Source organism: Corylus avellana, chromosome 4 (genome assembly GCF_965113065.1).
Source record: "Corylus avellana chromosome 4, dhCorAvel1.hap1.2, whole genome shotgun sequence".
Lineage (NCBI taxonomy): Eukaryota > Viridiplantae > Streptophyta > Magnoliopsida > Fagales > Betulaceae > Corylus > Corylus avellana.
Window position 1 is genome coordinate 24,382,942 of NC_142493.1, and position 26,569 is coordinate 24,409,510.

The 26,569-nt window shown below is 40.4% G+C and overlaps 1 protein-coding gene and 1 pseudogene across 1 annotated transcript; one reads left to right on the plus strand and one right to left on the minus strand.

Annotated features, from left to right (window-relative positions):
- The first annotated feature begins 6,649 nt into the window (after positions 1-6,649).
- On the plus strand, positions 6,650-9,529 carry LOC132174101 (uncharacterized; annotated as a pseudogene).
- A 4,831-nt stretch (positions 9,530-14,360) lies between these two features.
- On the minus strand, positions 14,361-21,247 carry LOC148586485 (uncharacterized). Its single transcript, XM_088515662.1, has 3 exons — positions 21,063-21,247; positions 15,687-16,235; positions 14,361-15,492 (listed from the first exon to the last, which is right to left on the minus strand). The coding sequence occupies exons 1-3, from the start codon at positions 21,245-21,247 to the stop codon at positions 14,361-14,363; spliced, it is 1,866 nt and encodes a 621-aa protein (XP_088371788.1).
- Between the last annotated feature and the right edge of the window lie 5,322 nt (positions 21,248-26,569).

Sequence of the window (26,569 nt, forward strand, 5' to 3'; positions counted from 1 at the left end):
GCCAATCTTTGGATTTAAAGGCCTCAACAAAACATGAAAGTGTAGGCACTGAGAGTGTAGTATGGAGAGCCCTTAGAGGATGCTTGGTGGAATAAAATAGGTGATATTCACCAAAGTCCTTTGGGTGAAGGGATCCGGTTTGAGACCTTGTCACCATATAATGAGGCTTTTGCAAAGGGGCACCACCTGCATGGAAGAGTCTGAACGAGTTGACAGTGGATTAATTAAGTCCACAGAAATAGATTCATAACTAGGTAGGGCTAAGGGTGATGTAGGCGTGGGAGAAGGTATGGGAAAAGGGACAAAATTAGGTGGTGGGGGTGGGGGGGACTGCAAGGGAGAGACGACAAGGGAAGGTGATGTCACGTGAGTTGGAGATGTTTGTGGGGCTACCATAGGAATTGGTGTTGTGACAAATGCAAATTCCAAGATCACTAAAGAAGCAGAAAAATGCAGAATAGAAAATAACACAACCACACAAGACACCAAGATTTAAGTGGTTCGACTTAACAAGCCTACATCCACTGGCAGAGACGATCCAAGAGAAATTCACTAACGAAAGAGTGGAGTACAAAGAGTAGTACAAACAAAACCACTAAAACCCAAAAGCCCCAATATACCCCAATCTCACTCAAAAGAGAAAATATTCTCTAAAATTCTCTAAGCTTTTTAGCACTCCAAACGTGAGATCAAACTGAAGAAAAATGGTGTATCTCTTCTTCTCTCTGCAGCACAACTCTCTCTCTCTCTCTCTCTCTCGGCAACTTCAGCTTTTCTTCTTTTTCCTTTATTTCAACTAAAGTTGCTGCTTCTCATACTTAAGACCGAATAGCTTCAACTTTTTAACAACCAAGCCATTTTGTCAAAGCTTCTAGAAGAAGCTTAATGAAGAAGAGACAAAATGGATGTGTGGGTGTTGTGCTAAATACTACCTAAATCAATAGATAATATTTAGTACGTTTTAACTCGCAAGTGCACAAGATCAAAACAATAGTATAGTGCAGCAAGTACGAGGTTGAACCCATGGAGATTGTGATTTTATTTATAATTAATTAAAAATATCAATTTGTCACTGAATTGATATTGTGAAAAAGAAGTAAAAAGATATAAAGATAAAAGTAAAGGTAAAGGTAGGGCTTTGATATCCACCACTAATCATACTTAGATAATATAACAATATGCCAATGATTCAATCATATTGTGAATACTTAATGTTTGCCAACCTAAGGGCATGGATGTCTACTCCTTAAGCTATTGATTTCCCTAAGCAACGAATTAGGCATGGGTGTCCACTCTAATTCTTTTCTTTCTTAAAGGATTTAGCGTGGGTGTCTACTAAGTTGTTCTTTAAGAAAGCATAAATATGTGAAAATCGACAAACACATGAGGCTTAGGGCATGGGCGTCTACTCCCGGCTCCCCATGTTGATTAACCCAAGAATCGCGGTGTGGATTCTTTTATTACTTATGTTAAACCTAGGACTCGGTCATCCAGATTGATTTAACTAACTAGTCCATACCACATGCATATAATGGCCAGTCACATACATATGAGGAATTCATGAAAATAGGAATTAATCAAGTTAAGCAATACAATATGATTATCACAAAGGCGCCAATATTGAAATATTAAATAAGCATAATTAGGGCTTCAATCTAGCCCTCCTTAAGAGTTAGTTACACATAATTAAAAAAGAAAAAAAGAAAAGGTAAAGAAAGAACCGAAAACCGCTCATAGAAGTAGCCTCCAATTCCTATCCCCAAAGTTGTCTCCTTCTAATTCTCCTAAATTGTCCTCTTGAATTGTGAGGCTTAGAGGTCTATTTATAGGGCTTAGGAGAGTCCTAGAAGCCCTAGTAATCCTAGGAATTTTGGAGATTTAAGTCCAAGTCCAATTAGGATAGAGAAAACCCAAGTCCAAATCGGAATAAGATTCACCCAGAATTGCGATCCCATGGCGATTTTGTCATTGCGAATTGGGAAAATTATATTTCACAATGATTTGTATCATTTTGAGTTAGCTTTCCAATGCCGCTTGAATCACCTCAATCGGATATTTGAGCTGAAAGTTATGGTCAAAATACCGTGAGGTATGCAGAATCCAATTAAGCCTCCAATCCGATTTTGACTATTATTTGAGAAATTCCGATTTACTCATTTCCTTTATTTGATTAAACTTAACCATGATTGGCTAAGCTTAACCATATTTTCTAGGTCTTCCCAATTTGCCCTTTAAGCTTCGAACTTTCCGGAAACGCTTTCTTTTCTTCCAAAAATCTATAAAACAAAGAAAATACAAAAAGGAAGTAAAATGGCATGAATTAACTAAAACTAAAGGATTAAAACATGTAAGTTAAGGGCTAAAAATATGAATATTTTGGCACTTAACAGTGGGAGAGAAACTTAAGTCAAAAAGTGTGGGTGTAAAAGTAACCATAATGGTTTGGGGCCCACGGTAAGGTTGAAGAAGAAATGCAAGTCACCTCTTCTAATAGTTGGCACATGGCTAGGAACAAGAGAAAGCTGTGGGGCTGCCATAGGAATTGTTTTATGAGTTGGAGGGGCATATGGGGCTGCTGTAGGAGTTGTACTACAGCTAGGTGGAGCTGTCACGTGAGATATGGGGCTGCTATGGATAATATTAGGTGCTGGCTGGGTAATATCCAAGGGAGAATTTGATTCAGCCTGACTATGTGGAGGCGAGTAAAAACAATACAAGAAGAAGGATAAATAATTCTTAGATCTTGAGTCTATCAAGGATCTGAGAATTCTTCTCAAAACAACATAGTTTATCTAGAGTTTTAAGGAAAATATGAAGAAAACTCTTCTAAGTAATTCTTATTGAAAGAAAACGGATCAAATAACATAAACTATCTTTTCAAAAGGCTATGATGATGTATTTATAGCCCCAAAACCTCTATTACAAATAAAGAACGGAATTAGGGCTCCCACAACCCTAATCCTAGTAAAACAAGTAAACTAAGTTGGTTTAAAACAAATAACAGCAGAAAAATAACATAGAAGGCCCTGAGTGCGCTCGATCGAAGGTAGCGTGCGATCGATCGCACTACTAGGGACTTATGCGCTCAATCTTGCGATCGATCGCAGGTTCGGTCGTAGTTCCTGGGACTTCGGTGCTCAATCATGCGCTCGATCGCCAAAACAGGGGGTATTGGTCGTAGTTCCAGGAACTTCATTCTCCAAAACAGGGGAATTGCGCTCGATCGCAGTTCGAGGGGCTACTTTTTTATTTCGCGAGTCTGGGATCATGTCACCATCTTCCGGGGCATCTTCACACATTTATCCATTCGGGTCTTCCTCATATATTCCCAGGCATTGTAGTCTACATCATCCTCCCCAGGTTGATCAAAATTCGCCTCGAATTCGCATCTTCCTCCGACGAATCTTCCATAAGGGCACAAGATGCTTGACATTGAAGACATCGGATGTCTTGATATGACTGGGCAACTTCAACTTATAAGCATTGGGGTTGATCTTCACAATCTCCACAGGACCAATCTTGCGAGCTGCTAATTTATTGTACTCGCCAATAGGAAATCTATCTTTGGTGAGCACCGCCCATACAAAATCACCTTTTTCAAATTCCACAGCACGCCGCTTCTTGTCCACATCTGCCTTGTACTTGGACGTAGAGACTTCGAGGTTCTTGATGGTTAACTTGTGGCCCTCTTGTATATGTGCAATAAGGTCCTCCGCCTTGGTGTGTATTTTCTTTAAATCAAGGAGAGGTGATAAATCCAGTGGTGCTCGTGGATTACTCCCATAGATAATTGTGAACAAACTATGGCCGGTGCTTCGGTTGACGGATCGGTTGTAGGCAAACTTAGCTTGGTACAACTACTGGTCCCATGACCGATTAACAACCTCCATTTGCCCGTCCATTTGTGGATGGTAAGCACTACTGAAATCAAGTCTCATGTGAGATAACTGCCACAAGCACTGCCAAAAGTGGCTAAGGAATCGCGTGTCGCGGTCGAAAACTAAGGACAATGAAAGGCCATGGAGGCGGTATACTTTCTGGGTCCGTGGTAAACCCAACACAAAGTCCATGCTTACGTTAGTCCATGGACCCTCCGGAACAGGTAGTGGCATATATAAACCGGCATTTGTAGCCGCACCTTTTGATACTTGGCACACCCTACAGTAGTGCACCAACTTCTCCACCTCCTTTCTCATGCTTGACCAATAAAACTTCTCTGCCACCAGCTAGAACGTTTTGTCCCGCCCCATGTGCCCTTCACTATGGCGCTCTTGAATAATCCGCAACCGGAGGCTACCCTCGGGGATGCATAGTTGTACCCTTGAAGAAGAACCCTTATGTAGAGCAAAATCACTCAGATTCCCCAACAACACATCATCAACAATTGGGCCAAAAAGAGGGCCAGTTGTCAAAGAATCCTTTAAAAGGTCAAAACCAATTACCTCATTTGTCATGGTAGTCAAGAGTGTCGACTTTCGGCTAAGGGCGTCGACCACTTTGTTCAAAGCTCCCAACTTGTATTTGATGGTGAAGGAGAATTGTTGCACATATGCAGCCCACTTTGCATGCCGGGAGGAAAGCTTATCTTAACTATTGAGGTGCTTCAACGCCTCATGATCCGAGTACAAAATGAAATCATTGTAGGCGAGGTAGGAACTCCAATGCCTCAATGATTGTACTAATGCGTAAAACTCCACATCATAGGTGCTATAGTTGAGCCTTGAACCACTCAACTTTTCACTAAAAAATGCCACCGGTCTTCCTCCTTGACTTAGAACGCTCCAATGCCGACCTTGGAAGCGTCACAATGCAACTCAAATGGCAATTCAAAATCCGGAAGGACAAGTAGTGGAGCCATTGTCAACTTGACTTTAATTAACTCAAATGCTTCGGTAGCCGCCTCACTCCAAGAGAATTTTCCTGCCTTCATGCACTCCGTATAGGTGCCATGATGGTGCTAAAATTATGAATAAAACACCTATAAAAGGACACCAATCCATGAAAACTTCGTACCTCATGTAATGTGGTAGGAGTGGGTCAATCCCGAACAGCCGCCACTTTTGCTTCGTCCACCGCCAATCCGTCTTTAGACACCACATAGCCAAGGAAAAGCACCAAATCTGTCATGAAGGAGCACTTGGCTTGTGATGCGTAGAACTTCTCTTTCCGGAGCAGAGCACTCAGTGGCGGATCCACTGGGTTCCTTGGGGGTGCCGTGGATTTTAAAAAAAAAAATTTCTTTTTTTTTTTTTTATTTTTTTTTTATAACCCACGGCACCCTCAAAAAAAAAAAAAAAAAAAATATTATCAAGTTATCAACCCCTGCAGCACTCAGCAGTCTCCACTCTCCCGCAGGCCGCACCGGATTTCTAATTTTTTTTTTTTTACACACGGCACCCTAAAAAAAAAAAAAAAAAAAAAAAAAAATTTACCAACCCTTCAGGCTTCAGAAGTCTCCCGCACGCGCATGACACACCAAGGATTTGTAAAATTTTTTCTTTTTTTTAACCCACGGGCCACGGCACCCTTAAAAAAAAAAAAAAAAAATTTTTTACAATTTTACTTTGGCATCTCCCGCGCCCCAGCTGCCCATTGCCCAGCACCCCCAGGCCCCATCCCTTCTCCAGTTCGGCTGTTCTCCAGTTCTCCCGCAAGACCAAGTGACCCACACCGCACGGCTGTATACCCCCATCCCCATTCAACCCAATTTGTTGACGGCAAATAAACCAGTCCCACCAAGAAAAAAACCTTTCCCTCTCTCAGTTTCTCACAGCTTCGGTGCTTCGTTAGGCCTCAATATTGAGCGAATCGACGGCCAAACAAGCCGGCTGCAAATCTCAGTCAAATTTTTAGCTACAGCCTACAGGTAACCATGAAAGCAAAATGGATAAACTTGGTGCTTAACATTTTTATTTTCTTTCACTTTCTTCAAGTTTCTCTGCAACCGAACATGATTCCCATGATTTATTCTTGTCTCATTTCTTGTTAATTGTTAATTGTTATGCTTGATTCTGGTTGTGGTTGTGTTATACACATTGTTTGTGATGTATTTAGGTATGATTTTCCATTATTCGTGAGTTTTTTGCACATGACTAAATATTTGTGCACACCACATGTTTGACAAAATGCCTAAGTGACATTCTTGAGCCACTTACCTTGATTCATGACTTCAATTGCTCTTGTTTATTGTCATTATGGTCTAAGCTTTTGATTGTGAGGGATATAAGACTTTGTTTCCTTTTTTGGCCTTGCTCAAACTTAACATACATCACATGTTTGATGTAATATCTCAATGATGTGTTATGTGTAGTTGGTCAAATTTCCCTTGTTTTTCTTGGAGTGATTATGGCTAGTGGCGGAGCACCCCCCTAAAAAAAAAAAAATCTCTAAGACGCTCTCTCTCAGTCTCTCAGATTCTCTCTAGTCTCTTCGTTCTCTGTTCCTTCTATCAAAGATTGTCAGATTCACAGGTAACTCCTTGTCTCCTCCTCCCTGGCTTCTCAATTGCTTTTGTAGTTTTATGTTCTAGTTTTAAATTTATATTTTGCTCCTTTTACAGGAAGAGGGTTTGGGAGAAAAGTTCAAATACTTTGGTGTTTTCTACAATTCAGTTAATTTGGCCCTTTTGGCTTCGGCGGGTTCTTAGGAAATCGAAATCAAAGACACTCTCTTTATCTTCTCAGGTGAGTCACAACACTAATAATTTCCTAAACCCTAAACTTTTGTGCTACATTTTTTATTCATCCTCTGTTTAATTTGTGGGTTTAAAACTTTAATGTTTATTTTGTTGCTTATATCCATATAAACTTTCATTAAACATTAATTTAATTTCACTATTAATTCGACTGATTGAATAAACTTTAATATCTGTATGATTGCTTATTTTGTTGTTTAATGTTTATAAACTTTGATTGTCTCTTACGGGGTCGTGATTTAACTTGAAAATTTTAGGTTCATGAATCATGTCAAAATTTAAAACTATCGATTCATTCTTCAAAAGGAAAGAAGCTGACATTTCGAAAAGTAATACATTGTTGGAATCTAATGCCGAAACTTCAAATCCCAATGAGCGTCATCTTAAATCTCCAAGGGTTGAAGATGAAGAACATCCTTTTGAATCTCCAATTGCGGAAACACAAGAGATTTATTTTAAATCATCCACACTCAATGTTAATGAAGTTGATGTTTCTTCTATTTCTATAGAGCGAGATCCAGGATTACGTCCTCCGATGTGGGACTATCCAGTCAATCGACGTGATGAAATAAGACGGGCTTATTTGAAACATGGTCCAAATCGATTTATTCTTGCAAATTATCCACTTTCTGGACCAGAAAATCACCCTCGTCGCTTTCAAGCCTCTTGGTTCACACAATTTCCTTGGCTTGAGTATTCTCGTTCCAAGGATGCTGCATATTGTCTACCATGTTACCTTTTTACTATGAAAAGAGATGGACATCCTGGATGGGATGTATTTACTATCAAGGGATTTAGAAATTGGAGAAAAGTTCATAAGGGAAAAAATTGTGCCTTTTTGACTCATATTGGGGAGGATCCTTGTTCACCTCATAATAATGCTATGAAATCTTATGAGGATTTACGAAATCAATCACGGCATATTGATAAAGTATTGAATGCACAAAGTATGGAACAAATTCAAAATAATCGACTACGTGTGAAAACTTCTATTGATGCTACTCGGTGGCTTGCATTTCAAGGATATGCGTCTAGAGGTCATGATGAGACTGTTGATTCAAAAAATCGAGGTAATTTTCTTGAGCTGATTAAACTTTTGGCATCATATAATGATAAAGTTGCAAGTGTTGTTTTGGAAAATGCTCCAAAACTGCGAAGTATACTTCACATACAATTCAAAAGGAGATTTTGCAAGTCATTGCAAGTAAAGTGCGAGAGAAAATTCGTGAAGATATTGGAGACTCTAAATTTTGCATCATTGTTGATGAGGCACATGATGAGTCTAAGAGAGAACAAATGGCAATTTTTTTGAGATTTGTTGACAAAGATGGTTTTATACAAGAACGTTTCTTTGATATAGTTCATGTTAAAGATACATCGGCATTGACTCTAAAGAATGGAATATCTGATGTTCTCTCTCGTTATTGCCTTGATATTCAAAATATCAGTGGACAAGCATATGATGGTGCTAGTAACATACGTGGTGAATGGAAGGGATTGCAAGCATTATTTCTTAAAGATTGTTCTTGTGCATACTATATTCATTGTTTTGCTCATCGATTACAATTAGCATTAGTTGCTGCATCTAGAGAGGTGTCTCTTGTTCATGTGTTCTTCACAAATTTGAACTTTGTTATCAATGTGGCCAGTGCTTCATGTAAACGTCATGATCAACTACAAGCTGTTCATGCAACACAAATTGCACATATGGAAGCTATTGGTGAGCTTGAAACTGGAAAGGGGGCTAATCAAATTGGCACTTTGAAACGAGCTGGTGATTCTCGTTGGGGTTCGCATTTTAATTCTATTTGTAGCCTAATAAGGATGTTTGATGCTACTTGTACAATGCTTGAAGATGTTGAAAGAGAAGGAGGTACTTACTCTCAACGAGGAGATGCTAAGGTTGCTTATAAAATGCTTACATCCTTCGAGTTCATATTTATTTTACATCTAATGAAGGAAATTATGGGCATTACTGATGTTCTTTGTCAAGTTTTGCAGCAAAAATCTCAAGACATTTTGAATGCTATTAATTCAGTTTCTATTGCAAAAAAACTTATCCAAAAGTTGAGAGATGATGGTTGGGATAATTTGCTTGAGAACATTGTCTCTTTCTCCAAGAAAGCTGAAATTGGCATTCCGGATTTGAGTGCTCCTTATATTGAAGGTCGAGGTCGTAGTCAAAAGAATCACATTACATTGGAGCATCATTATCATTTTGACATATTCAATACTACTATCGACTTTCAATTGCAAGAGCTTGATAGTAGGTTTGGTGAAAAGGCGATGGAACTTTTGACACTTAGCTCTGCTTTGAATCCAAAAGATGCTTATGAATCCTTTAAAATTGACGATATATGTATCCTTGCAGAGAAGTATTATCCTCTTGATTTTTCTGAGCAGGAGAAAATTAATTTGAGATATCAGTTGAGGTATTTTGAAGTTGATAAGCTTACTGATCCGACATTACAAAATTTGTCTTCCATTGCAGAATTATGCCAAGGATTGGCAAAGGCGAAAAAATCAAAGACATATGATCTTATTGATAGATTGATTCATCTTGTTTTGACTCTTCCAGTGTCTACAGCAACTACCGAACGAGCATTTTCAACAATGAAAATTGTTAAAACACGACTTCGCAACAAAATGGAGGATGATTTTCTTGCAAATAGTTTAGTTCTCTATATTGAAAGGGAAATTGCTGAGAGTTTCGATTTAGATTCGATACTTGATGATTTTGTACTTCTAAAAGACCGTAAAGTGCAGTTCTAGACACTTTTTTGTATTTCTATCTTTTTGATGTAGTGTCGACATGTTACATTTATAATATATCAATTTCAGCACATATTTATAAACTTTTATAGATATTTTTTGTGATGCAAATATTGTGTGAATTACCAAATTTTTAGGGTGAAAAAAAAATTTAGGACGCCAAAAAAATTTTAGCGGCACCCCCAATGTTAAATAGCTGGATCCGCCACTGGGAGCAGTTGAAGTACTTCCCTCACATGTAGGAGGTGTGTCTCTCTATTGGGGCTGTAAATTAGTATATCATCGAAGTACACTATGACAAACCTCCCTATAAAAGGCCTAAAAGCTTGGTTCATCACCCTCATGAATGTGCTAGATGCATTAGATAATCCGAACGGCATTACCAACCATTCAAAGAGTCCCTCCCGCATTTTGAATGCTGTTTTCCACTCATCACTTGGTCGCACCCGAATTCGATGGTACCCACTCCTTAGATCCAGCTTGGTGAATATCATTACCCCACTCAATTGATCTAACAAATCATCCAATCAGGAAATAGGGAACCGATACCTCACTGTGATCTTGTTTATGGCCCTACTATCCACGTACATCCTCCATGAACCATCCTTTTAAGGAGTGAGTAAAGCCAGTACTGCACAAGGACTCAAGCTCTCTCTAATGTGTCCTTTGGCTAATAACCCCTCCACTTGTCGCCTCAACTCTTCATGCTCTTTGGGGCTCATGCGATAGTGTGGTCGGTTGGGTAGACTCGATCCCGGCACCAAATCAATTTGGTGTTGTATGTCACGAAGAGGAGGTAGCTCATCGGGTAATTCAACCGGGAATACATTTGCAAATTCTCAACTAACCCCTTGGCTTCTTCTGGCACCTCTTCTATCTTCTTTCCTTCCTTACCCACTAGTAAGTACCCACAACCCTCTTCTAATGTTTCCTTAACGAACTCATGTCTAGCCAACAATGTTTGACCCATTCCGGTTGACGGTTTGGAATTTTCACCCGGATTGGGTAGGAGAGTGAGCTTCACATTGTCAACCAAGAAACTGTATGTGTTCTTCCTTCCGTCATGATGCGCATTCCTATCATATTGCCATGGCCTCCCGAGTAGTATATGGCATGCATCCATTGCCACCATGTCACACCACACCTTATCCTTATACCTCTTTCCAATCGAAAAACTCACAAGGCAACGTTTAGACACAATTACCTCGTCCTCTTTTTTAAGCCATTCCGAGCGATATGGTGCAGGGTGTTTTTTCGTTGCAAGCCCCAACTTCAGAACCACTTCTTCAGCCATGACGTTCTCGCAGCTGCCCCCATCAATAACAAGTTTGCACCCCTTGCCTCCAACCGTGCAAATTGTGTGGAAAAGATTATGGCGCTGTCCGTCGTCTCCTTCCACCTTCCACGTTGTGTAAAATATCCTTCGCACCATCAATAAAGGAGTGTCATCCCTAGTGGCAAATTCTTCTTCGGCCCCATTGAAGTCGTCAAAATTTGCTGCTTGCTCGTCTCCATCGCCTTGCTCATCGAAGGTTTCTCCTGAATCGACGAGTAGGGCCTTTCCATACTTGTCACCCTTGCGACAATCCTCCATCCGGTGGCCCACCTCTCCACAACGAAAACACTTGGACCCGGTTGCAGCCCTGGGTCCGCTTGGCTGGCCCATGGATGTGGGGTTTTTACTTGGGCCGGTCACTTAGGAAGGGGTCTCCCGAGTTGTGAACGAAACCCTTGACCAGTTGTAGCTTCCACCGCCGCTACTTCCAAATGAGTTGATTGACCCACGTGCCGACGCCTTCTCAATTAACAACGCCCTTTGGTGAGACTCCGACACCTTGGCGGGGTCAAATAGGTTCAATGTGTCTTGAATTTGTGGCCGCAAACCCCCAATATACCGGGACACTAATTGTTCTTCCGTCTCAGACAAATCAACTCGTGTCAATAATTTGAAGAACTCCTTCATGTATTCATCTACGGATTCCAAACCTTGGCTCCAATTTTGCAACCATTGATACATGGTTCGTAGGTAATTGTAGGGCAAAAAGGCGGGTCACATCTTTCCCAACAATTGCTCCCAATTGTCAAGCTTCCTCTTGCCCTTGCATGCCCTAGCTTGCTTCCATTGCTGCCACCATGCCACAGCCCGTCCCCAAAATTTGGTTGCGACCAAAGAAACTCACCGATCTTCCGGTACCTCTTTGAAGTCTTGAATCTCTTCAACTGCTGCCACCCAATCTAGTAATTCTTCGGGTTCAAGACCCCCGTGGAATTCTGGAATCTCAAGTTTGAACCCGCTCTCCCACCGATTAGCATGAGCTTGCGCAGGGGGTCAACGGCCCTACGTTCGGCGCTCCACAAAAGGGATTGTAGATCCATACTCGTCGTCGTTTTCGTCTTCCTCCTTCGGCATGTGTGGTGGGGGTCGACGTAGACGCCAATCATGGAGGCGTGCGTCGGCCAGTTGGGTGGTGAGGGCTTCAATTTGATCCCTCATAGCCGCAATCTGCCCTTCCTCGCGCCTTCTCGGTGTCACCTCATGTTCTTCATGAACTGAATTATCATGTTCATACAAGTCGTGCAAGGTTGCAAAGCGGTTGCCCTTCCTACCTCTTGTGTTTGGAGCCATGGAAAGTGACTAAACTCTAATACCAACTGATGCAGCTTGACTATGTGGAAGTGAGTAAAAACAATACAAGAAGAAGGATAAATAATTCTTAGATCTTGAGTCTATCAAGGATCTGAGAACTCTTCTCAAAACAACAGAGTCTATCTAGAGTTTTAAGGAAAATTTGAAGAAAACTCCTCTGAGTAATTCTTATTGAAAGAAAATTGATAAAATAACAGAAACTGTCTTTTTAAAAGGCTATAATTATGTATTTATTGCCCCAAAACCTCTAGTATTAATAAAGAACGGAATTAGGGCTCCCACAACCCTAATCCTAGTAGAACAAGTAAACTAAGTCGGTTTAAAACAAATAACAGCGGAAAAATAACATAGAAGGCCCCGAGTTCGCTCGATCGCAGGTAGAGTGCGATCGATCGCACTACCAGGGACTTATGCGCTCAATCTTGCGATCAATCGCAAGTTCGGTTGCAGTTTCAGGGACTTCTACGCTCAATCATGCACTCGATCGCCGAAACAGGGGGTATTGGTCGCAGTTCTAGGAACTTCATTCTCCAAAACAGGGGAACTGCGCTTGATCGCAATCAAGGTGCGATCGATCGCAGTTCTAGGGGCTACTTCTTTTGCTGCGCGAGTCTGGGATCGTGTCACCATCTTCCGGTGTATCTTCACACATTTATCCGTTTGGGTCTTCCTCATATATTCCCTGGCATTGTAGTCTACATCAGAATTTGAACGCCTACAAAAATGCATTGTTTGCTTTTGAAAGTAAGTTTATGAGGAGCATATGGACGAATGAGTGGATAACATGCACATCCAAATACCCGAAGTAACTTGTAATCTGTTTGATATTTGAATAATTTTGAGAAAAGAGATTCATTGGATAATACCGGAGTGGGTAAACAATTTATAATGTATGTAGATAACAAAAATGCATCAACCCAGAATTGATTTGGTAAATGAGATTGAGCAAGGAGAAAGAGACCCATTTCCATTAAATGACGATGTTTACATTCTGCCAACCCCTTTTGTTGGGCAGTGTGGGGACAAGAACGACGATGAATAATACCTTGCAAATCAAGAAAATCTGAGAATGATTTAGAAATAAACTCCTCTCCATTATCAGATTGGAATTGTTTTATACGAGTACAAAGCTGTTTCTCAACAAGTGATTTGAATTTTACAAAAGAAATAAGAACATCAGATTTTTGGACTTGAGGATATACCTATAGAAGATTTTGGTTTTGAGTTTTTTGCACGTTCAATCGTATGACAGTGTTTCTTATTTATAATAATAAAGAGATTGTTTTGTTTACAAGATCAATAACTGATAGAAACCTAATTCTACACAAATTGTCTTTGAGAAGTAATTCACTTCAGTTCTTGTTCCTGCAAGAGTTTCTATTTGAGCAAAGATCCTTTATCATTATCTTTATCACAATCGGTTGTTTGTGATTTATCTGTTCCAATACGCCCCCTCAAACTCGACTTGGGCATGCTAACATTGAGGTTGGATTTTAGCATCAAGAACTTCTGTGAAACTAGAGGTTTTGTAAGGATGTCAGCTATTTGATCTTTCCTTGAGATAAAATGAATGTCAAGTTTCGTGGCAGCCACTAAGTCACGAACAAAATGATAGTCGATGGCAATATGTTTTGTTCGTGCATGAAACTTGGGATTGGAGGAGAGATATGTGGCTCCGATATTGTCGCAGTGTAAGATTAGAGGATGCTGGAAATGCTGACCAAGTTCACGGAGAAGAGCTTGAATCCATACCAATTCGGATGAGGCATTTGCTAAGGCTTTATATTCAGATTCAATGCTAGATCTTGACACCGTGGGCTGCTTTTTGGAACTCCATAAGAGTAGATTTCTACCAAGAAAAGTACAATATCTAAAAGTTAATCGACGATCATCGGGGCATCCCGCCCAGTCAGAGTCTGAATATGCTGTGAGAGAATGTGAAGATGAGCGATATATTGAGAATGTATGATCACTTGTGAACTTTAAGTAGCGCAGGATGCGCTTGACTGCTGTCCAATGGGTGTCTCGGGGTTCCTCAATGAATTGTGATACCTTGTTTACGTCAAATGACAAATCTGGTCGTGTGGGAGATAGATACTGAAGAGAGCCCACTGTGCTGCGATATAATGAGGGATTAGTGATTGTGGGGCCATCAAACTTGCTTAAAGGGGAAGAAGCTGACATTGGAGAGGATATAGGCTTGGCAAACATCATGTTTGTTTTTGTAAGTAGATCATGTATGTACTATTATTGAGAGAGATGAAGAGCATCTTTTGTCCAAATTGCTTCAACGCCTAAGAAGAAGTGCAATGGTCCAAGGTCTTTGATGGCAAAGGATAGTTGCAGGTCAACAATAAGTCTTAAAATGGCTGCTTGGTGGGAGCTTGTAATGATGATATCATCGACATATATTAAAGCAAAGATAGTAACACCATTGCATTTATAAATAAAGAGAGAGGAGTCAGATTTTGAACCTTTGAACTTTAGTTCATGAAGTTGTGAACTCAATCGATCAAACCAGGCCCTTGGTGCCTGTTTTAAGCCATATAACGCTTTGTGCAGTTTGCAAGATGCATTAGGGAAGTTGGGATGTGCTAATCCTGGATGTTGGAGCATATAGACATTCTCCTTGATGACACCATGTAGGAATGCATTGCTAACATCGATTTGATGAATAGCCCAATTTTGAGTGAAGACAATAGTAAGGACAGTGCGTATAGTGATAGGTTTCACTATGGGACTATAAGTTTCATCAAAGTCGACCCCTGGTTGTTGGTGGAATCCCTTGGCTACTAGCCGAGCCTTATATCTTTCAATGCTACCATCAGCTCTTTGTTTGATTCGAAATACCCACTTTGAGCCAATGACATTCATTGAGGGAGAGAATGGTACCAAGGACCACGTACCATTTTTGAGGAGAGCATCAAACTCCTCATTCATTGCTTGACGCCAATTTGCATCCTTGGCTACTGCAGTGTAGCAGCTTGGTTCAATGGCAGCTGGACTTAAGGTGGTGGTGAATGCACTTGGTGGGTACTTGATCATCCTTGTAGGGAGAGGCTTCGGCTTGAATATCTGATTTTGAGATCGAGTTGTCATCTCATGAGTGCGTGTGAGAGGAGCTGGCACTTTTTCATCTTCTGAGGTCGTGGATAAGGTATGAGAATCACTTGTGGCAACAGGTGTGATGGTGGGAGCTGGGACAATAGGTAATTGAGGTGAGGTGTAAGGATTGCTGATTGGAAACCTTTGGTTATGAGGAGTTTCTGTAGGTGGGGAACTAATGGCAGTAGCGGTAGGGGTTGGATGGAGGGAAATAGGGGATGTGAATGGAGACTGAATCACAACACTTGGTGGTGAAGGTGGGTGATTTGTTTGGCTGTGTTTGAAGGGAAAGGATGTTTCATTGAATACAACATGACGTGTGAGAAATATTTTCCCAGAGGAAATGTGAAGACATTTGTATCCATGATGATCTTTACAGTATCGAAGGAAGATACATGATTTGGATCTATAGTCAAGTTTATGTTCGTTGTATAGACAAATGAAAGGCCAACATTCACAGCTAAAAACTTTGAGGAATTTGTAGTCAGGAGTGACTTTGAAGAGAAGCTCGTAGGGAGATTTGTTTTTGGTAATTTTGGAAGGAAGTCTATTGATGAGATATGTAGCTGAGTTAAAGGCTTCATCCCATAGGTAGAGAGGAACATTTGTAGTAGCAAGAACACCACATAATAGTGACAGCCACCAAGAGACACAGATGGAGACGACCAAACATCGGAGTGCACCAGCTCTAAAGGAGATGACGTAACCCGAGATGAATGAGCAAAAGGCAGCTGCTTGGCTTTACCATACTGACAGAACTCACAGACAACATTTTTATTTGGAGGTCCTGACACTGGAAGTTTATTGGAATGGAGAACACGAGACACGATAGGAGAAGCAGCGTGACCTAGCTGAGCGTGCCATGTATCAAAGGGCGCAGACACACCGAGCAAGGCAACACATGAACGAACTTTGTTGAGCGAGCAACTTTGCAAATTTATTGGATAGAGACCATTGAGACTGGGACCTTCAAGGATTGTTTTGCCCGTCAGATTTTCCTTAATAAGAAAATGAGAACTGGATAAAATAAAGAAGCAATCGTTGTCAAGACAAAAACGATTAATGGAAAGCAGATTTGCAGCAACATTTGGGCGATGAAGAGCACGAGTTAAAAGAAATTTGGATTGAGGGGTGCGAAGAAAGGTAGAACTTGTGTTCTAAATCTGAAGACCCATTACCCACTGCAACCATATCAAGGCCATTAAATGGCTACTGAATTGACCATTTTTCCAAATCAGCCATAATATGAGCATTAGCCTCGTTGTCCGCAAACCATTGATCCTCCATAAGAGAATTGTTTTGAGCAACCATAGCAGCTAGTTGTGGTGGAGGATGTCACCCCTGGTACGTGTAATCCATCCGATGGAAGCAATCAAGCGTCTACTGACTTTGCTTGCCACAGATTTGGCAAGGAGGCCGAGTAGGACCAGCATTATATGAAGAACCACCACTTCTTCATATAATGCAGGTGAAAAAGATCCACGTGTAGATGATTGCCTCGGAGAAATTTTTTGCTTTTTATTAGAATACATAACAAATGATGTATTACCTGGAGGCACCGTACTGTGTTGATTGTCCAAGAATATTTCATGTGATAGCAATTCTTGTTGAAAGTCATCAAACATGATAGGTTTGTCACGAGTAACTATAGTGATGGATGTGACAAAAGGACTAAATGAAGCATTTAGCCCACTAATCACATAGGAGACGAGATCATCATCGTCCACAGGTTTGCCCACAGCAGCAAGTTCATCGGCCCATTGTTTGGCAAATTGAAGATAGTCCGAACAAGACTTTGAGCCTTGGTGAAGATGTTGTAGCTAACGCTTCCGATGAGTAACCCAAGAGCGAGATTGCGAAGCAAATTTGGTCGCAAGAAAGGTCCTCGCTTGGCGAGATGTAGTCATGCCAAGGATTGTAGCAAGGATCTTCTCAGGGAGAGTTGCATTAATCAAACTCAAGAGATATTGATCCTTCCTTGTCCAAAGGACAAAAGTAGGATTAATTGCAGAGGTTTCCTTTTGTTCAGCATCTAAAAGGAATTGGCAAGGGCATGGTTTAGAACCATCCACGAAACCCATAAGCTCATTGCTCCGCAAAACAGAATTAAACTGGTGACGCCACATGAGGTAGTTAGGCCCATTATCTTGCATTCCCCTCTCTTTAATTACTATAATCCCTTTTTTAGAGTATTGGTAAATATTATTGGCCTAACGTATGGTAATCGATCTCTCTCCTCCATCACCATGGCTTAAATTCATTATCTAGTGTTGTTATCGTAATTAGCGTATTGGAGAAAAAGTTGCTTTTAAGTGGCAAAATAATACACTCATTGTCCGTCCAATACTTGTTGAGAAAGCAGAGGAGCAAATCAACTATCATTTTCTCTACTTGCATCAAATTTTTCTTAGTTACCTCACTTCAGCCATTAAAGTACTAACTTAGTATATTTTTGGTATTTTTTACTTGTACTGGTTGTATCCTATTGTTCCATTACTTTGTTACTCTGTTTTGGCTCTTTCAACTAGTATTTGTCTTTTGGTCGAAAACATTGTTCTTATACTATTTTTGAAGATTTTTTAAACTTTAAGTTTGTCATAGTAAGGCAGTTTCCTACATGTTCAAGCAAGAGAAGCCATACATACTTCGCCAAAAACTACCAAAACTCAGGATATTTACTTGCGTTTTCTAACTTAAGTTTTTGGGAGAGAGAGATGAATTAAACAACAAGGATATTGTTTGTTTCCAAAGGTGTTTATATTGAATTTTCAAATGCATCAATATGGTCCATACATAATGTTGGTACGTTTTTCGGTTCGAGTATTTGCTAGCCAGTGAGTTAACTTCATGGTTGAGCCATAAGAGGATTTCCTGTACGGCAATGGTGTTCCTGCAAAACAATGGTAAGGTCAGAGGGTTTTCGGCTGGGACTGAAGACTCTCCGATGCTTAAGTTAGCATCTTTATTCATATATAAATCAATGTGTAAATTGTGAGTAATGTGTCTGAGATTTATGAAGAGAGAGAAGGGTTAGAGAGAGAGAGATAGAGAGAGATGTGTCTCCGAGAGAGAGAGAGAGAGAGACATGGGATGGATGGAGAGGTCTCTTGGAGCCCCTGGGGAAGGGCTCGTAGGAGAGGAGGAAGACCCAGCCTTGGAAAATGTCCCTCCTTTTATTCCTAGGTGCAAAAAATGGTGGGCATGTGTGACATGGTGAGTGGGTGATGGCATATTGTAAATAAGTGTAAGTAGGTAGGGCCAATAGTGAGATATTTCCTCCCCCAACAGTCCAACACATAAAGCAAAACCAGACCTTCGGCACACGATTGCAGCTGGAATTTGCACGTGTGCACACAAAATAGAGTTGATCAGTTCAGCGAACATGTACCTCTCACCCATCATCCTTGTAAATATTCGAAAGCAATATTAGCACAATCCACTGTTGAGAACTTTAATTAAGGTCTAAATTGATGGTATTTCTCTTTTGACACAATTGAATTGTTGGGATGTGAGTTGTGATAAGTTTTATGTTGAAGTGTTGATAGATACTGCAATTTACAAGTTCCTAATTAAGCACATTGTGGGGGGTTTTATGTGGCCATATAGGTGGTGAAGTGGATGTTGAGATTATGTTGGAACTATAGTTATTTCATTATTATTATTCTAATTGACTGATGTTGCTGCAATGAATAATTAATTCTAAAAAGAAAAGGAACAGATTATAAGATTGCTGGTTTTTTAGTTGGATTTGGCCTTCATACAAGCTGGACAGTTTTTCTAACTTAGTTTATATTGGTGTCTTGGTGACCTGCTGTCAGGACTCCACTTATTGGATAATGACATGTTTGAGAAGCTGGCTGTTCAACTGGATTTGTTTTACGTTATTTTGAAAAGTGTGGTGTGGTTTTGTTTGGGTGTGTAACTTGTCATAGCGTATGTTGTGATGGAAATTTTGGACAGAGGACTTGAGGTGAAAATGAATTATCAAACTCATCCAAACATGTCGAAGTCAAAGTTTCAAAGACCCATTTTGGCCAATCGTTGAAAATTCTTTTGGACCAAAGTTTTTTATTTTTATTTTATTTTATTTTTATTTTTTATTTTTAAGTTTGGTGAATTTAATTAAAACAAATTGGGCCCGTCTCACCTTATTTGGGCTTTTCTGAAAACCTAGCCCTCACTTTTGTATAAAGCCCACCTAATTTTATTTATTTATTTATTTTAAGAAATTAGTTAAGGTATTACATATGCAATGTCCCAATATTACATGATCTTCGTAGACTGGTAACATTTCACATGACATAAGAAAACACTAACCATATCTGCATTATTACCCTAAACATATTAGTCACGGTTATGATTATAGAGTATTTTGGAATCTAATTATTGTAGAAAAAAGTGTTTTGAAATCTAATTTAAATTATGGAATCAAAACATATTACCTCCAAAACTGACTAATTCAATCATGATCGGCTTCAAGGGACCGTAATGGACTACATTGTTAAATAATCAAGTTTATCTTTTTCTATTAGCTTAAGTTTTTGGGATAAATGATGATTTAATATGATATCTGTTACACATAAACCCATCACTTGAGCACTTGGGTCAAAGGCCCAACGTCCCAAGAAAGCCCGATACATCCGAATGGGCTCTATGAATGTGACCCAGCATAAGACAATAGAGGCGGCGTCCTTTCTTATGCTCTCGGTCTACCGAAGACCGACTACTCTACCACAACGAATCTCCTACACTTAACATCTAGATGCATCCATGACAGTCAGAATACGACTCGGCTATATGGACAGCTCATACATGGCAAGATCATCGGAACGATTATGATCTGCTTTTAAAAGACTCTTGACAGTTACGTGCCATCCTCGGAATCCTATTAATGTAGGTAATGGCCTCTTACTGATCATAATGACAGGAGACATGAATGATAACTCTGTCGGCCGTTACGCCCAAATCCCGGATCCTCTGCCTGGTCATCATAGCCACATCCGCATTATCAACTATAAAAGACCTCACCCCAGAGGTACGCAAAATATACAACTCTATATTGAGTTTGCACAAACATTAACTTAAGCATCGGAAGAGGAACCGCTGGCCACCACCCGGCGCATCTTCTTAACATGTATATTGGTTTTTGTAGGTCTGAAAGGAAGTGTGAAGAAGAAATGAGTGGCTTGGATTGCCCTTGAGTCCACCGTACCGGAAACTGTAACAACAATTTGGCGCCGTCTGTGGGAAATAATGGAGTAAACCATTAACAAAAAAAATCCCTTGTCTCGGAAACAAGGGAGTAAACCCTTAACAAAAAAATCTCTTGTCTTAGAAACAAGGGAGAAAACCCTTAACAAAATAAATCCCTCATCTCGGAAACAAGGGAGTAAACCCTTAACAAAAAGATTCCTCGTCTCGGAAACAAGGGAGTAAACCCTTAACAAAAAAAATCCCTCATCTTGGAAACAAGGGAGTAAGCCCTTAACAAAAAAAAATCCCTCGTCTCGGAAACAAGGGAGTAAGCCCTCAACAAAAAAAATCCCTCATCTCGGAAACAAGGGAGTAAACCTTTAACAAAAAAATCCCTTGTCCTCGGAAGAAAATGAGTAAGCAAAACTCCTCAAAGACCTAGGCACAACGAGGCAACCCGAGGAAACTCTACATCAAGCATAGCAAAACAAACAAACGAAGGAATCTAAGGTAAATGTTTCATTGAAAATTTTTTCATTACAATAAGATTCAATTACAACAATCACAAAAGATAAAGTCAAAGCCATTAGCTACAACCGACTTAGCCACAAACATTGCAAGGACATTCAGATGATATCACCATATACAAACCCAACTGCATCAAAATCATCAAATCCGGACTCGATCTGGTACTCTACGTCTGGAAAGACGCTGTACAAAGATTCACATTTGGGCAAACACCCAGGAATATGATGAACAAGAAATTTATGGCCCTTGATAGGCCATTGCCGTTTATATCGAAGGCTACTCTCGATGACCTTCACTTGGTGGACCATGTTTCTCAAGAGCCTTAGCCTTCCATAATCGGTATTTTCTACAAAGTCTTCGACACTTCTCCTCCTCCTTAAAAAACAACCGAGTGGCAGAGTAAATATCGGAGGCTTTCTTCCGTCTATTCTCATGAATACTGGCAAGATAAGCCTCAAGATCCGTGATTCACGGGTCTCGCGACTCCAACTGCTGACCTTTCCAAGCTATTTCATAGTCCTTCACCTTCATATCAACCACCAACTTCGCCAGCTGATTGGAGCGCGCCGCCAAGAACTATTCTCGTGCCTCCAACAACAAACGTAGTTCGGCAACTTCTGCCTCAGAACCACGAAGAACATAAGAATGAAGCCGCTCAGTTGGTGAATAGGATGAGAAAGTGTTGTGTAAATTTTAATATACTCGCAAGTGCACAAATTGTTTGCAATATAATGGATTGCAAGTACGATGTCGAACCCACAGAGAATTGTATTTTTGAAAAAGCAATTTAAATCTAAACTAATTAAATCCTAACCTAGTTCCAAAAGGGTTTTGAATTTTGGTTTTAAAAATTAAAAGACAAACATAAACTAATTAAAATAAACTAAGAGATAAAATACTAAGGTTTGAGAATTCACACTCACCGAATCATAACAACATACTTCCATGTTTATCAGTATTAATCTGAAGTCTCACAGTTAAAATCTTAGATATGTTTTACTATGCTTCAAACAATTAATCAAAACTATCTCATGTATCCATTCATTGCACAAATCACAAGAGGAATCCAATATCAATTAAATCATCAGATGTATCCGTAAATCACAAAAGATATCCAATCTTAATTGAAACACCAAATGTATCCGTAGAACAAATCACAAACGATATCCAATTATTTAGGCAAATAAAATCAAGCAATCAATTATGTGAAATTATCTTAAATTATCAAGTGTATCCTTGAATCACAAAATATATCCAGGAATCACTCCACACATTGAAAACAAGAAAAATAATTGAAATATTAAACCCAATAAAATCAGATAAATAAAGACTTACATGAAAGTATTGATGTTCTTCATCGGTGAGGCTTCATCCCTAACCTTAGTTGGAAATTTAGCTCCACATAAAAATAAAACCTAAATCTAAAGAAAACCTAAACTAAAAAGAGAAAAATTATAGAATTTTGCTCTCTGGAATTCTCTATCTTTTCTTGAATGCAAAGAAATCTATTTATGGGCTTAGGGAAGTCCTAGAAGCCCAATTAAACCTAGATAATTCAGAGGTTTGTCTCTCAGTCAAAATAGAAGTTTGAAATCGGAATAGGATTCGTTCAAATTTGTGTCCTTTTATTTCAGGGCGATTTTGGCATAGTAACCATCCGAATTAGGAAAGACCTATTTCATAATGAACTGTAGTATTTTGAGTTAGCTTTCCAATGCCACTTGAATCACTTCAATATGCTATTTGAACGGAAAGTTATGGTCAAAATACTGAGACATATGCAGAATTTAAATTTGAATCCAATCCGAAATTTTATCCAATCTGAACTTTAATCCAATCTGAACTTTAATTTAATCTGATCTTTAATCCGATTTAACCTTTTATTTTTATTTTTATTTTTTTATATTTAGTGAAACTTAACCACATCATCTAGGTCTTCTCAAAATATGCTTTCTTCCACACTTTGCATTTTTCCCTTTAAAGCTGTAATTTTTCTTCAATGACCTACAAAATACTAAAAACACAAAACTAACACAAAACATTAAATAACGACACAACTAAATGATTAACTAATGTAGATAAAGGGGTCTAAATATGGAATATTTGGCACTTATCAAAAAGCGACATCCCCAAGAGGAGAGAACAAGCGGCAGAAGCAGCCGACGACTCCATCTTCGCCAAACTCCCAGATGAAGAAGTAGAAGCCATAAAGAAATAAATCAAAGCAAGAGAAAAATAGAAGTTAGTTAAGTGGAAATACCTTACACCCAAAAGGATATTCATAGTACAAAAGCCTTTGGAAAATGAAAAGTCACCTTTAAATGCGAGAAGACACAGAGCCGCCTAGGAAACCTAAATGACGCAGCTTGAAGTTCGAACCACAACGCACCATGTGTCCCGCCATGGAAGGCCGTGAGAGATAATGATGATCTCCGAAATTTGAAATAACAGATACCAAAAAGGCTCATGGAGAATTTAATGACTGAGGTTTAAAATTACATTTTAATCATGGGGGTAGAACACCCGACCACAGAGTATAGAAATAAAGACATTCAAAAGCATCCGAAAATATCAAAAGGCATTGAAAGGTATCCAAAAATATGAAAGTTCAAAGGCAAATATACATAGAGTGAAAATCCTTATACAAGCAAAAAATAAAAAGAGATTTAAGTCTGGGGAGCTGCTCCCACATCATCAGCATCATTATCATCATCTATGATGATGTCGGGACCGAAAGGCAGGGGGGTAAGGTCACTTTCGGCCGGAACCTGTGCACGTTGATTTCCAGAGCATCAGGAATCAATTCTCTACCTGCATCAACCATCTCGTCAACAGCAGCAACAGGCACCTCCAAGAAATTTGACTTCACTGTGGCAGGGTCAATATCAAACTGATCCCTACGGACGGTTAGGTATCGATGATTCTCAAAACCCCAATGAAATCTGTGAGCCCAAAGTAAATCCCGAAGCCAGTGAACAAACAATAGCTCTGCAAGATAATGGACCGCTTTAGCTTTCCAGTAGCAATACTCTTGGCGAAATTGATTACACCTGGCCTGGGAAGTTTCTAAATCACCTACAAACTTCTAGCAAATGTCTTTTGACTGGGATAACTGAGCTTCAAGCATCTCAGAAAGTTTCTGGAAACCCTCTTCAGAAACCTGAATCTGATGAAGCTCCTCCGCGATTTTTTCATTTTCCACAGTCAACTGAGTAGCTGTGAACTCCGCCTCTTTGGCACATTCCGCCAACTCCTAGCTCTTCTGGTTGGTAACATCTAGGCATTTCTAAAGTTGAACATTGGCCGACTTTGATTCACTGAGCCTCAACTTGCTCTCAAAAAGCTCATTCTCCCTTTCGGCCAACAGACGACAAAGATTCTCCACTTCAGAGTTAGGATTCTGAGAACCGGAGGCCTCTAGCCGGTTGCTCAACTTCCAGACTAAGTGCTGAAGAGTGGGTCTCTCATCAACATACTCTCGCTGGCCTTCTTGGAATTCTTTGTACCAGCCCGCACTGAGAGTAGGGCACTACACAAAAGAAAATCATGTCAAAAACAACGAAGACTTCCGAAAAATAAAGTACAAATAACTCACCGAGTAATGACAATGAATCAGCTTGTCCACAAACCTCTCCGGAGTAAGCCGATCCTCTCTTTGAATATAATCTGCTAGAAGCAACCTAGTGACAGCAGACAGAGGGTTCCCGCCCAAACCCGAGGTGATAGACCTAATTATTGGCAAACTCTTTCCAGAATGCCCCCTAAGCGGTTGCCCTCGATACATGGGAGCCTGGTTGGATGGTTCAGTCGGGGGTCCATAGGCCTACCCTCAGGAGAAGACGGAGCATGGGCCTCATTTAGAGTGGCCACTGGATCTCCCGGCTCCCGAGGCCGTGCTTCCAAAGGAACTACGTGGAGAGGGGCAGCCTCCGCTAAGGAAGAAATGGGCTCCAAAGTCTCATCCGAGTTGCGAGGAGGACCAAAGGCTATCGTAACAGAATCAGATCAAACAGAAGACAACACGTCCAAAAGTTCCCTCGATTTGTCCACATGCTCTTTCTTCGAAAGCGGCTCTAGGGGCGCCTGAGCCTTGCCAGCTTTTCTCTTGGGCGCCGACGAGCCTATCTCGGTAACTGGGACTGACGAAACCGGACCCTGAACTTGGGGGCGTGAAGACTTAGGAGCCGAGTCCAAATCTCTCAGAGCAGGAACTGCAGCAGCGAGGAGACATTCTTTTGTGCTCGACTCTTTTTTCTTGAAGGTCGAGCAGGCGACTTCGGAACCATTTTGTCACTAGATGCATTTGGTCTCTTAGGATTCTCTTGACGATCCAAGACAACCTTGTCATTCGGAATCTGGTACCCCAGACGTTCACGTAGAGTGGAATCAGTAACAATGTTACCAAAAAGTATCCGGTCCGCATTCTCGGGAAGCTGAGAATACTTCAGGATGTAATCAACTTGGCCTTGCTACTCCGGGTTCAATATAGGGCACTCCTTCCCTACCAAGAAAAAGGAGATAAGAACATTTTAAGCTTGCCAAAGAATGAGAGAGGAAAAACCGAGAGCATTTACAACTCTTTCGGGAGATACCCCACTCTCGGGGAATGGAATGCTGCAAGGGCAGAGCCTCGGACATCGACGCCTCCCAAGCTCCAAATATATAAAAGAACTGCTCCGCCCAATGCTTATTGTTGGAGTATGTACTCTCGAGCTCGATAAATTGGTTCTTCACACGAACCATGAAAGTTACCGTCTCGGAAGTAAGGTAGAAATGGGGTCCATATATGTTTAGAAATTCTGGGATCGACAAGGTCGTCCTCGAAAATATGAAAGGCCACAACAAAAGCGTAGCCAGAAAATAACGCCAACCGTTTAGCATCAGTTGTATAGGGGCTACCCCTAAGAAAGATAACATCTCCCTCACTATGGGAGAAAAGGGTAGGCGAACCTCTGCCATAAACATACGCTCATGAACACATATGTCGCCAGGACCGCCAACCATCCCCGTGGAGCCATCTGAAAAATGTAGAAAAACCAATGAAGCAATGTTGTAATTATGGCGGAGCACCCTCTCGTCCTCCACCGAAAAATAGGATCTTTGCCAACGTGGAAAGTCTAGAAGCAAGGATGAAGAAGACGCCTCGCCAATCGGACGCACCCTAGCAGAAGAACTGCCCGAGCGGCGGATCAGAGGAATCTCCGGCGACTGTTCATCGGCAATCTCGCTAGAATTTCTTGGAAGCCTTTGAGAAGACATGTTCACAAGAAAAATCAAAATGCACTAAACTCCGATAGGATGAGTGTAGAGTTGGAAGATTTAAGCAATTGAGGTCGACGGTAAAATTTTTATAGAATGGGAAACCTAGGGCAAGGCGTAGGGCATTTAATACGGAGACATCATGAGCCTGTAGTCATGCCTGAGCTGAAGAGACTTAAGCCGTCTTTCCTTTCAGGAAACGCCACCAAAGGTGCCACTGACGGATCGACACCTGTTTTATCGATTCTTGTGTTCAGATGTGAACCACATCTGGAAGGACGCGTGGACAAACAACGATGCATTTACAAGGATAAAGACAAAAAAATTTGAAGAAACGAAAAATTGCAACTGATTGCTGAATATCCGGGGCG

What these genes read in the sequence shown, in the direction of transcription:
- LOC148586485 (XM_088515662.1), bottom strand. Translation starts at nt 21,247, where the DNA reads ATGGTCCACCAAGTGAAGGTCATCGAGAGTAGCCTTCGATATAAACGG. An exon ending in GATGATTTTGATGCAGTTGG is followed by an intron (nt 16,236 to 21,062) that starts GTTTGTATATGG and finishes TATTTTATCCAG; the next exon opens with TTCTCATTTTCTTATTAAGG. An exon ending in CTGACTACAAATTCCTCAAA is followed by an intron (nt 15,493 to 15,686) that starts GTTTTTAGCTGT and finishes CTTCAAACACAG; the next exon opens with CCAAACAAATCACCCACCTT.